The 12,648-nt window shown below is 37.4% G+C and overlaps 1 protein-coding gene across 1 annotated transcript; it reads left to right on the forward strand.

Annotated features, from left to right (window-relative positions):
* The first annotated feature begins 460 nt into the window (after window positions 1–460).
* Window positions 461–10,955, forward strand: RMP64 (ribonuclease MRP subunit p64). Its single transcript, XM_007425949.3, has 9 exons — window positions 461–599; window positions 1,706–1,860; window positions 2,553–2,629; window positions 3,364–3,495; window positions 3,733–3,810; window positions 5,499–5,869; window positions 6,615–6,682; window positions 7,608–7,861; window positions 9,876–10,955. Exons 1-9 carry the CDS (start codon window positions 500–502, stop codon window positions 10,249–10,251), a joined length of 1,611 nt encoding a protein of 536 aa, XP_007426011.1. The 5' UTR covers window positions 461–499; the 3' UTR covers window positions 10,252–10,955.
* Window positions 10,956–12,648: the final 1,693 nt, after the last annotated feature.

Below are 12,648 nucleotides of genomic sequence, written 5' to 3' on the forward strand. Positions count from 1 at the left end.
AAAGGAACGGAACTCAAAGGTGTTCTTTTTAGAAAAATCAAATGCAAAACTAACCTAAGGCTATTTGTGGGTTGCAAACATCCGGATACAAAACATCTCAGATGGCACAAAGCATTTAGCTTCCTGCATCTCTTTGATGCTATCTAGTGGTCTCGGGATTTCTACACCAACAACCAGGAGAGCAGCATTTCTCACTCTTGGGAGCTTTAAGATGTGTGGACTTCAACTCCCAGAATTCCAAACACATCTTAAAGCTCCCGAGAGTGAGAATTGCAGCAGAGAAAAAGAGCGAACGTGAAACGAAGGGTAAATCCGCAACGGGAACCTTGGGGAACGCGTCAAACAAAAGCGCCCTTCCAGGTCCCGCCCCTCCGCCAGAATAGCGAATCAGGAGGCGGAATTTAAAGAAAACGCCTACTCTGTTTTGCCTCGTCCTAGAGGGGTCCGCCAGTCCTTCTCCTTCCGGCGACTCATCTAACTGGGACCGCTGACAGGCAAGATGGCAGCTCCCGGAGACGGGGAGGCGGTGTGGAACCGGTGGGATGTGCCCTGGCCTGCTTGCAATGCCGCCGAAGCCGCGCCGGCCGAACACGCTGCAGGTTAAGGCAGAGCTTTCAACGCGGAGCATCTTTGCGTTTCGCATTAAGTTTGAGTGATAGATAAGCACGATCGCTGCGGAAGTTTCTGTCTTGTCTGTTTTTTTGGAAACACAGTTTAACAGGTTTTTGGGTGGTGGGATTAAAATATTATCCAGCAGGTTTGAGCTTGAACCAACGTAACATATGCATATGATTGTTACAAATGAAGGGAGATGCGTCGTTCCATTAAAAAAAAAATCTTAACGTTTTTGGATGTCTACGATTGTAATTTGTTTCTAATCGATTTTAGTGGAAGCACCTTCTCTCTTAACATTAGACAAAGTGTGTCTTAGAAGTGTTTAACTTGGATGACTTATGCTCTTAGGTTTTTCAAGTGTCAATTAATATAGGGTTAATTGAGTAAACTGGGGTTAACTTGATGGATAAACACACATGAACATGCACAACACTGAAAAAAACTAACCAAGCACATTCAACTGTCATGTGCTGCATGAAGTCAGCCTTTGGTATTATAGTTCACTGTGATGCAAACACAAAAGTTGGATTAATTGAATAAGCAGTGGTTTAGTTAAACATGGATAAATGTGCCATGCCTCTGTATGTGGCAAGTATCTGAAATTCCATGCCAGGAAGTAAGCAAAGTGGCCAAAGGATACAGTGTCTTGGACAGAGTCCAGATGGGCTGCTTGAAGGGAAAATTTCCCTAGTGCAGAAAGCAAATTCAGAATTCTCCAGCTCCTTTGCTAACCTGCTGTGGACAACTAACTAACTTAGGGTTTTCCAAACTGTGAGGTGCACCTCCCTAACCCTTGGAAGTGCAGACAGGGTCCAGGGAAGGTGTGAAGAACTTTTTAGTTGTACATTGTTACAATAAATCCACCTTTGTTAGAGTTTCATTGTATTGTTTTCATAGTTCATTTGTGTTCATTTGATTTTTAGGGGAGGTGTGCTCATTAAGATTACACTAAAGGGAGCTGTGATGGCAAAAAGTTAAGGAACCCCTGAACTAACTGATACTGAGATTTGAGATCCACCTCCTTTGTTTCTGGTTTATTGAGTGAATTTTTGCACTTTCATATATTGATGCCTGTGTTTATATTGTCTAGTGATATGCCTTTCAGCCGTTCTGAAGAGATGTTGGGCTGTTGACAACATGTTAAACAGCAAAATGCTGGTTGCAGAACAGAGCCTTCTCCATTCAATCATTTATAATTTCCATTATCAGATGATCCATCAAAGGGCCTATGGGAGTCTTAAACAGGTTGGTAGAACCTTTTTGGAAATCTTCTTGATTAAATCTTTTTACATTTTAAACTAATTATCAAGGTTTGAAATTATGCTGTCTTTTAAATGTGTAAGAACCATGTACAGGTGGCATCCAGTAATTCTGCTTTATGGATTCAAGGCCTTCCATAAGCAAAAATGCTGAATTTACCCATTGTGTCATCCTTACTAGAGGAGTAATAGTAGTAGGAGTGAAAAAAATTCCAAAAGTAAGAATAAAAAGACTTAGCTAGCTATAGCCAACATTTGGAAACTGTTATTTCTGCCAAAGGAGGTATTATGTAATACTGACTGTAAGGGTGTCCAAGGTTTTGCACCTGCTATATTTATTTTTTAAAATTTTGAATCTGTAAACAATTACACATAAATAGTATGCATTCAGTTTTGCAGAAAGTTGTCTTGCTTAACTTTTGAACATGTAGAGGTTGTTCCTGTTCACTTATTGAAACATACATTTTGAACAAGTTAAGGGTGCTTGCAACTATATATGCTATGAATGTTATAGAACATGTGAAGAATCTGGTTATAATTAATATAAGTAAAAATTAACATTTGATTCATTTACATCTAGTGCTAAGCGTATTTCTTTGGAAATAAGAATGCTATCAATTTGCTTGCTTTTTAATATCATAGGCCATTGGCAACCTTTTTTTACCTTTAAACTTTCAGGTAGAACAGTGCTTGAAGCGCTTAAATTTAATGAATCTGGAAAAGTCAATTCAAGAAATTGCTCAGATAGGCCTCATGTAAGTAGCTTGACAGCATGTCTATGTGATTCTATAGTTTTTATTAATAATTCAGTATACCTAATGTAATTTAGAAGAAAAATGGAGGAATAAAATCAACTGAAATTCAGACTATTTTTGGTCAGCAGTGTATCTTGTTTGGCCGGCTGCTGTGTAGAACAATGGTATCTTTCAAAGCACACTGAATTAATCAGTAGAAGATTTAAAAAATGTATTATAAAAAAAATTGCATTGAAAGGAACAGCCTAACCACATGGTACTGTATTTCTCTGCGAAATTGATTATTATCGTTCTTTGTAATCTCATCAGCCATTAATATATTGGAAGACTTAAGATGTTTTTGAGGAAAAACTAAAAACCAGGAGTAAAATCCTAAAAGAAACTTGAGTTCACAAACAACAGTATCTTTAATAAGGATGGGCAATAACTTAGGATTCAAAGGCAAAAAGGTGCTTCACAGAATACAAAGATGCAAATGTAGCGCCTGTCTGGAACTTCCTGATACTGTGTGGCTGCCATCTGCAGCCACTGTGTGATCCAGGAAAAGGCTCAATTGATTTAAAGAGTTGCAGACAGGTGGTATTGCATAGTCTGCTGTCAGTGTAGGTCTGCTAATCTGGAGTTTGTTGTAGTTATCATATCAGCTTGTGACAAAGCAGACTCAGGAGAGAGCAGTATTCGGTACATCATGATACAAGCACATCTACATGTTCTTCTCTATTTATTTTAAATAGAAAACAGAGATCTGAAAATCCTAAGGAGTCCTTGGTCCCCAGCCAGCCTGTGATAGAAGTTGTTCTGGTGAAGATACTGGGTAGTTGCAAGCTTGTACTACGTTTACTTGAATGTTGTTGTACTGCATTTACGTATCCTTCCAAAAAAAGATTTTTACAGGTTTTATTCATTACTAGTTGTGCATCAGATTTCTGGTCTTAAATTTTTGCAGTTCTCTAGCATCATAATTTAGTGTAAATAACTTTGATTACTCTTAACTGTCTGAACACTCTGAGTTCACTGAACTGAGTAACTATCAAATAGACATTTAACTTGGATTTCTAGCTTTTTTGGAATCATTATCCAGCCTTAACCAACATGTTTCTCAGTTTAATTGTTAAACATCTGTGTTTGGAAGAGTATGTATTGTTCAATACTTTGGTTCTGGGGTTGCTGAGTCGGTTATGGTATGTACACCTCTTAAACATTTTAACTGTTTCATTACTGCTTATTCATTTACTTGTTTATAGCGAAGATTCTGCTTACCTGTTTCTTGCCAAGGGTGCCAATGGCTGTCATGTTAGATGGGGGGAGAGGGTACCAATGGGTATCGTACACACTGCAATTAATAAGGTTCCAACTTCATTTATTGCTATGGTGCACTGGTAAACGTGGTGATGGAGGGGCACTAAATGGCAACTTCAGAAACTCCGGTGCTTTCTTTCAGCTGGGTTGGGAGGTAGAAGGAACATATTTTCTTGTTGTCCTTTATTTATTTTTCCCTAATTGGTTTTGTGGAAGAAACTTAAATATGGCAGGTGCAATTAGTATAGACCTGGTCTTGGGGACTGTTTATGGGTCAGGGGCTTTTATATGCAGATCAAAGGCTTCCCTTTTCTCCAAATGCTCAATTTGGGACCTTCCCTCTGTGCAAAAAAAATGTTTGGTAGCATACCTTAACTCCAGTAAACTTTTTGTAATATACAGATGGCTTTGGGTTATGTACTGCCCAACCATTGGAATTCATTTTTTTCAAAGATGGAATTGCAGTGTTTCTCATTGAGTTAGAATTGCTCTGTTATCTGGTAACTACACCCGCTTTGTTTCAGATAAATAAAATAGTCAGACATTCTGTCCAAATTAGGCAACTGATTCTTCTGATTCCCTGATTTTTCTATCCATCTGCCCTCCTTTGCTTTTGATTAGGCAAACATGAATTCTGATTGTGTGTGTGTGTGTGTGTGTGTGTGTATTATCCTAATTAAGTAAGGCTCATAGCAATTCAGATCCATACACTGCACTAGTAACTAGCGTTTTCAAGAATTCTAAGATGCTACTCTAATATTTAGAAGCTACTCACCCCTTCCAAAGTAGAGAGTGGAGGGAAAAGCATTGATAAATGTCTTAGCCTTAATCACTGCTGGAACAAGGAAGTGAGTTTTTTAAATAGATACTGGATCCATTATGGGATCAGAGTAATCTGTTCCTTGTGATATACAGTATTTTAGATGGAAGCAGTGCAGAATCCTGGTGTCCCATAGACATCTGGCCAGTAATAGAGGTTATTTAGTATCAGTTTTGTAAGGGGAATGTGCAGGAAGAAGACTGATCAAGACCTAGAGAAAAATTCAGAACACTGACATGGGGAAACTTTGTTTCCTGTTTTCTTTGCATTTTTTAAAAGCATATGTTTGGTCTCTAGGCTTATTACTTGGCAAAGTCCTTTTTACATCCTACTGAATTTATTTGCGTCAACCTGCATTTCTATTAGGACTGTTTTTTATATAATAGTATAACAATTTCATATAAATCAATAGATTTATGTTGGCAAGCTCTATCATGCTATATTATAGTAAACTCCTTGTGAAAGAATTACTGATTCATGTTATCTAAGGGGATAAAAATGCTGAAATGTGTAGGTTTGGGGAAAGTTGTCATGCTTTTTAATTAAGGAGAAGTGTAAGGAATAATTGTTTCAAATTTTAATTTTTCTTCTGGGCTAGTCTTAATTTTATTGCCAAAGTTTATTATGAGACAATACTGGTTAGTTCATACTGAATTGGAGATCTTAGTGAAAATGAGAACCAAATATGGAAAATATGTTACCCAACACTCAAGTGTTCCTTTTCTCTCTCTGTTTCCTTTATTATTCTAGGATTCTTTATAGAGCTGTATTAAAAAACCTTAGTGCATTATATAAGGATCTGTTTGAATTGCTTCAAGAAGTAGCAAAAATGCACCAAAGACCATATATTAAAGGATTTGTCTTTCCTTCTGAAATAAATGATTTTCTGGGAACCAGTTCTTTAGAGATTAAGAAGAAAATGCCTAAAGCATTTATAGAAAAGAAAGCTGGAACTGGATGGATGAATACATTTTTTTCAGTAAAAAAGACTACATCTCAGTCTCAGATTTTGAGTGCAGTAGTTCCACCAGCAGTCAGGAAAAAGAAAAAGAAAAGGAGGAAGGGTACCCAAAATACTTCTGATATTGGAAAACCAGTTTTGATCAACAGAACTAATCAAGGTAACTAGTAATTACTTCTTAATTTACTTGAATAGTTGAGGAACAATCACACACATGCTTATATTACAGCACTGTGTGCAGATTTTTATGCCTTTGTAACTTGTATTGAGTAGGAAGATCTGTGTAATGGATATGCATGTAGATTACCCTTTCTCTTAATAGAGTGGAGAATGACTGCAAATAAGATGGGCAAAGGGAGGGAGGGATGGAAATTGCAAATACTTAGATATAGCTCATAGTTCTTTGGAACTAGACTATTGGATATCTAATGGCAAAACCAGAAATTCAGTGCAAGTTACACTAATGTATAATTTATTAAACTTGTATGCTACCCGACATCAGCGACTCTGGGCAGCTCACAACTAACAAAGAAATTACAATAAAATCAATAAAAGATAAAAGATGGCAAGCATGATAGACCAGATGGAATGAAGTGAGGGGTCTCACTGTCCCTCGCCAAAGGCCTGGGTGAAGAGCCAGGTTTTGCTCTTCTGAACAGCAGCAGATTGGCAAACATCTGGATCTCAGGGGGAACTTCATTCTAGAAGGCAGGTGCTGCTACAGAGAAGGTGTGCTTTTGGGATCCTGATAGATGACATTGTTTAATCCAAGGAACTTGGAACATGCCAATCCTGCAAGATTGAAGTGGCCAGGCTGATTCTGTAGCAGATTCAGTGATTTAAACCTATTTTTGGTCGAAATCATTTACCTGTTCTTAGTTTGATCTCAGTGCCTTTTCTTTTAGATCTTGCAAAGAAGTTGGAGTTTGATCTGAAGACCTTATGCAAATATCCTAATCCTGTGCCACAGGAGGTTTGTTCCATTCTGTGCTTGTGTGCTGTAGACTTGTATTTATTTATTTGCTTGTATTTGTTTGTTTATCCCACCTTTATTTTGGGTCAAGTCAAGGCAGTGTACATACTTAATGCTCCCATCTCCTATTTTATCCATAACAACAATCCTATACAGAGACTAATTGGCCCAAAGTCATCCAGCTGGCATAGTCCATATGGTTTTTCTTTATATGTCATATAAAGACATGTCTATCTGTGCTTTGTAATTTTTCATGTGTATGAATAAACATGTTTATCCATCTATTTTGTAAATAGGGTTAGTGATTTAATTGTTAAGTTTGCGTTGTGGAATTCTATTCCATTGAATATGGATTTATAGAATCTCAAGAATGTTTTGGGATTGTTGACCATAGTTCAGTGGTCAGAAATATACTATTCATGTGGAAGGCTCCATTTTGATTCCTGCTGTCTCTCATCCTTGTTCGGTGTCTTTGGAACTGGCAAAACTTTTGAATGAGCCTATTCCTAGTTAAAATAAGCAGCTTGACCAAATGTTTAATTTAGTGGTAGACAACTTCATATTTTAATCAGGTCTTCAGTAGAATTTTCTTGGTCACCAGAAATGGTGCTGATTTTTTTAAATATGAAGAACAGATAACACTTCACAATTGCCCTGGAAACTACTTTGATGTGCATTTTTGGAGGTTGTTCAAAAAGCAAATTTTTAAGACTCCAAAGAGACATTTTTTCATGGCCAACATTTGCCTTAATACAAACTCTAAACCATTTTTTAAAGTGGTTAAAACTATGACCTGTTTAATTTGTCTCCTTCTAGGTGCTTTTTAGCCAAGGATGCTGTGTGTTAAAGTTTATTCTGAGGCTTAGTTATTTTTAATTATTAATCTTTTCCAGTGTTAATTTCTTTACTATTCATTTGATTTCAGAATTCCAAATTCAGGAATATGCTTCCTGAGTCAAAGGGAATCACATCTATTTCTTCTAAAGCCCTGAGATCTCAGCATCTTCACTCTTTTGTGTCCAAGTTTAAAGAAGTGCAGTCCTTTGAAGAATTATCTGAGGCACTGAAAACAACAATTATCTGGTGTAAAAGCAATAAATTTGGATCAGGGGCTTTCTTCTTAGGAATGAAGCTTTTAAAAAGCAAGAGGCTACAGCATGTGGAAGCCCAAGGTTGCAGGTGTGTAGATTGTTAGTCCTGGTCTTTTGATATCTTCTAAATAAGCTCTGTGTAATCCTGAAATATAGGTAGTCCTTCATTAGCGACTACTAATTCAGCAACTGTTTGAAGTTACAGTGGTGCTGAATGAGGGGGACTTATGATCAGTCATCGAAGTTGCGGCTCTTGCAGTGTCGCTGTGGTCATGTGATCACAGTTTGGGCACTTGGCAACTGGCTTGCAATTACGACAGTTGCAGCATCCCAGAGTCACGTGATCGACATTTGCAACTTTCCCTGCTGGCTTCCCACAAGCAAAGTCAGTGGGGAAGCTGGCAAGAGGTTGCAAGTTGCTTCTGCAAGTTGCTCCCGCTGCTTTTTCTCCTGAGGAGCCCCGGGCGGGTATGGGGATCTCGTACCCATACCCGTACAGTGCCTGTCTGCAGCACCCACCCGCCTACCTGTACTCCATAGCGCCTGCCCACAGCACCTGCCTTCCCATACTCCATAGCACCCACCCACCTGCCCATTCTCCATAGCACCCACCTGTAGCTCTTGCCTGCCAGCCTGCTTGCCTGGGACTCAGTTTTAGCAGCATAAGCAAGTGCTTCTGGATTCCCGCCTCTTCCCACATCGCAGTTGCATGAGGTCCTTGCTTAATGACCCACACTATCCTCACTTAGCAATGGCAACAGGGACTCTGGGATTGCTGTTGCTAAGTGATGTAATCACATGACATCACACTTTATGACTGCATTGCTTAGCGATGGAACTTCCAGTCCCAATTACCGTCGTTAAGCGAGGACTACCTGTGCCTAGAAACAGTGGATGTTTCCCACTTTCTTCTCTCTCAAGAGCAATGTACACCTATTACGAGATCCTTGCTGAGAGTTTAGCTCAGTAAAATGACTATTTTTTCCAGAGCTGATTGACTATATTTTGGCATCATGCAAATATGTGTGAGAATATAATTGGTTAGCAAGGGTATGAAAACCTGCATAGTAAAGAAGCCAATCTGTCTTCTTTTTCTTACTAAATTCTTATAGTTACTTAACACTAGATTTCTGTCTTCTCTTTGAAGTTGACAGTATCTTTCTTTTTCAAGCAAGTGAATAAGTTCAGAAGACTGACAGATTACAAATCTGGAACAGATAGAACTATGAGTATAATATACAAATTGCAAAGTAAATTTATCATCATTGCATCCTGCATGATTTTTCATAATGCAGGTTTTGCATAAAGTGTTCTTGGCTTGCTATTTTCTATGGACTATTTGCAGCCCAAACACATTAGAATAATTCTACGCCTATCATTTGATTCTGGGGCTACATAACTGAAGGAAGTTCTCCTGCCTCCATAAATATGTACTAAGAAAACATCAACCGCTTTCCATTCATTCTTCAAAGATCACAGTGGGGACTTACATCCCTTGAGATATTGCTTAACAACTCAGTAGCTCCACCCAGGATGGCCAATGTTGAAGGATGGTGGAAGTTGTAATTCAGCAGTATATAGACTGGGTTTTTCAAACTGTGTTTTGTGTTACCCTAACATTTTGTGAGAACTTGATGGGGTTCTGTGAGAGATAAAGCCCCCCCCCCCAATTCACCTGAATGCAACCAATTTTATTTCACTAGAGCTTTGGGTTTTAAAAATTTTAATTAACAGGTTCAGTGGCCTGAAAAAGTTTGAAACCCCCCTGATCTAGAGGACCATAGGTTCTCCATTTCCCAAATGAATGCTAAAACTATTTGCTTCCCACATTTGTAATATGTAAATGAAACTTCTTTTTCAGTCTGGATATTAATAAAATTAAACTGTGTGAATGGTGTTGGAGCATGCATCTGCATTCATAGTGTTAAACTTTTTCTGTAGCCTGTTTCAGATTTTGATTAGTTGGTAAAGCTCTTCCAAGGTCACTAGAACTTTGCCATGTGAAAAAACTTGATTACACAAAGTGACACGGTTTTACAGACAGTGTTATATCAAAGCATTGCCCTTTGCTGCTTTAATTGCTAATCTCTTTTCTCTTACAGATTGCAGAGGAAACTTGGCTGTGTTAAAGCCACTATCTGTAAATATCTTACACTCCAAAGTTGCAGACAGAAACCCATGCAACGTCTTAGAGCAAGTCCCCAGCAAAGTACTAGACTCTCATGGAAGCAGAGCTGTGTTTCACAGAGTATGTCTGTACATAGGGGTCCTGTCTCTAAGAGAACTGCATCTCCTTTCCTTGATCAGTGCTTTCCACTGTGGATTGCGGACTCCAGTGGTACAAAGACTCTTGAAGAAAGTATCCATGATGACATTTCTGTCCCTGCAGTGTTGGAAAGTCACTGTACCCATATAGAGAAAGAAGCCACTGAACCGAAAGATGACATTGATGCTATTTTTAAAGTTATAGGTCTTTAAGACTACCTTCTATTATACTGTCATAAATGATGCAGTTGAAATGTTATTTCTGTTCCATTATAGCAAAAACAGACAACTGTTCTCAGATTTTGAGGTTTCCTTGCGGTTGTTGAAAAGCAAGTTGTAATTGCTGATGGACCGATACAAAGCATCTCTCAATTATTCATTTTCACAGCAGCGTGTTTTACTCTATTTTATATCTATAAGAGAGTGTTCCTACAGATCATATGAAACTTAAGTTGGAGCAGTACCAAACAAATGCTGTTAAGAATACTTAAGTAGAATTACAATATTTTCAAATAATTCATGAGATGAATGGGCAATGGGGACAATGGTGTGTGTGTGGGGGCCGGGGGGGGGACCAGAGAGAGAGAGTGGAGTGCCTTCAGATGTGTAGCAAGTAGCTGGAACCAAAAGGACCATTTTGTAATATTAGGTGGTTGCAGGTACCATCTGTTTTTAAATATCAGTAAGAATGTGGTTGTGAATCACAGTTAGTATTCTTTAAAGAAATAAGCTCGGCTGGCCACCTCTAGTGTGGGGCAACTTAGAAGCGTCCTAGGTAATGTTTTAGCTCAGAAAGGAGAACTAATTTTTGGAGAAGGGGGAAAGAAATATATAAAGCTTGCTATTTATAGTTATGTATTGGATGTTTGGCCTTTCTATGACAGAACAAGAGTAGCCATTGATAAGGAACAAATTCATTTTAAAAAACTGTTCCATGTCTCTTAAATTTACAAATTCATTTTAAACCAATAGTTATAACCCACCAAAGCTTCAACAGTAAGGATTCATAGAATTACCTCCCACCCAAAAAAAGGGGAAAAAAACCCTGAAAATCACCACCAAAAGCCATAGGGCTTAACTCCTGCATGAGTTTATATTGTGCACTGATACCAAGATTTATTCCTTGGTGTTTCCTTCTCTAACGCAGTGATACAGGGTTTCTGTTTATTACCCTTTTATTTGTTTTATTATGTGTTTTATTATTTGCCTAGAGTTACTTGGACTACTGAAGTACCTTATAAATTGAACAAATAAATATCTGTAGTAGTTTCTTAATGGTGATAATAATTTTTTTCATATCCATCCTACACTTATTCTCTTCTAGACATGCCAAAGGTAACCTCACCTGGCAACAAAGAACAAGAAAAAATACAATTACAATGGCAGAATTTCATGCATTTTCATATGTATGTATATAAAACTAATTCTTTGTATTAGTTTTATATATATATAAAAACTATATATATAGTTTTTAAAAGGAAGATAAAAACTAATACAAAGTAATATAAAGAAAGAAGAAAAAAAGAAATAGTAACTGTAGAGGAAAAAGCTTAAACACCATGTTAAATATAAGCAAATCCAATACACATCATTTTTCCAGTCCAGATATCAGCAAATCCAAAAAGAACTTCCCCCTTCTTTCCCCTTTCTCCAAAAATTAGTTCTCCTTTCTGAGCTAAAACTAATGTTTTAGTTTTAAACATTTAAAACTAGGACGCTTCTAAGTTGCCCCACACTAGAGGTGGCCAGCCGAGCTTATTTCTTTAAAGAATACTAACTGTGATTCACAACCACATTCTGATATTTAAAATAGCAACATGTCCCATTTTGGCCCTGGTCAAATAAACTGACTTTGTATTCTTTCTTCTTAGGCAAAACAAATTTGTTCCTCTTCCATTCAGATAATTGTTGATCCTTATTTTGAATTTCTTTAATACTTTGTACAGCCTCTTCTGTAAGTCCAGCAAAAAGAAATTGTTGCAATTGCTTTCTGGGATTGTCATTTTTATTTCCTTGTTAGTTTTTAAAGCCTCATCCAATGTTTTCTTTATATCTGATGACAAATTCTTATTCCGATTCTTGTTCATGCTATTCTTGGGTAGATTTTGTTGCATTTCTTTTTCTGTAACATCTTCTGGGAACCGACTATTCCCAAGGAAATGTAGCTGACATAAAAAGTCCCTATGTAGATCCTGGTGCAGTTCCTCAAAGATATTTCTGAATGCCATTATAAGTTACGTCTCCAATATCAAAAAGTTTTTCTTTCCCACAAAATTACATTTATTCTTTAAGATTAATTTCAAAGTCTTAATATTCAAAATCCAATATTCCAATGTTTTCTGAGCCCTTAATTTGTGTAAAACTTTCTATAGCCAAAACCTTGTCTTGCTTTTTGCTATTTATTTTAAATTCTTAAAGATTATAAAGATACATTTTCATTTTCTTATATTAAGGATTGAAGGCACCCACCTGGTGTTTACAGCCTTGCAACTTCAAAGGTGTCTAACTTCTTTGAAGCAGTTAACAGGCAGTTTCTGAAAGTGGGTTAGCAAGGGAAGCATGAACTTAAGAGTCCTTTAAAAAGGCTCCGTTTGTGGTTGGAACAGTTAT

This window comes from Python bivittatus, unplaced genomic scaffold, assembly GCF_059951505.1.
Source record: "Python bivittatus isolate LINGU-HERP-01145 unplaced genomic scaffold, Pbiv_v1 ctg000340_np1212, whole genome shotgun sequence".
In the NCBI taxonomy this organism is placed as follows: domain Eukaryota; kingdom Metazoa; phylum Chordata; class Lepidosauria; order Squamata; family Pythonidae; genus Python; species Python bivittatus.

What these genes read in the sequence shown, in the direction of transcription:
- RMP64 (XM_007425949.3), top strand. Translation starts at nt 500, where the DNA reads ATGGCAGCTCCCGGAGACGGGGAGGCGGTGTGGAACCGGTGGGATGTG. An exon ending in CCTATGGGAGTCTTAAACAG is followed by an intron (nt 1,861 to 2,552) that starts GTTGGTAGAACC and finishes TTAAACTTTCAG; the next exon opens with GTAGAACAGTGCTTGAAGCG. An exon ending in GATCAACAGAACTAATCAAG is followed by an intron (nt 5,870 to 6,614) that starts GTAACTAGTAAT and finishes CTTTTCTTTTAG; the next exon opens with ATCTTGCAAAGAAGTTGGAG.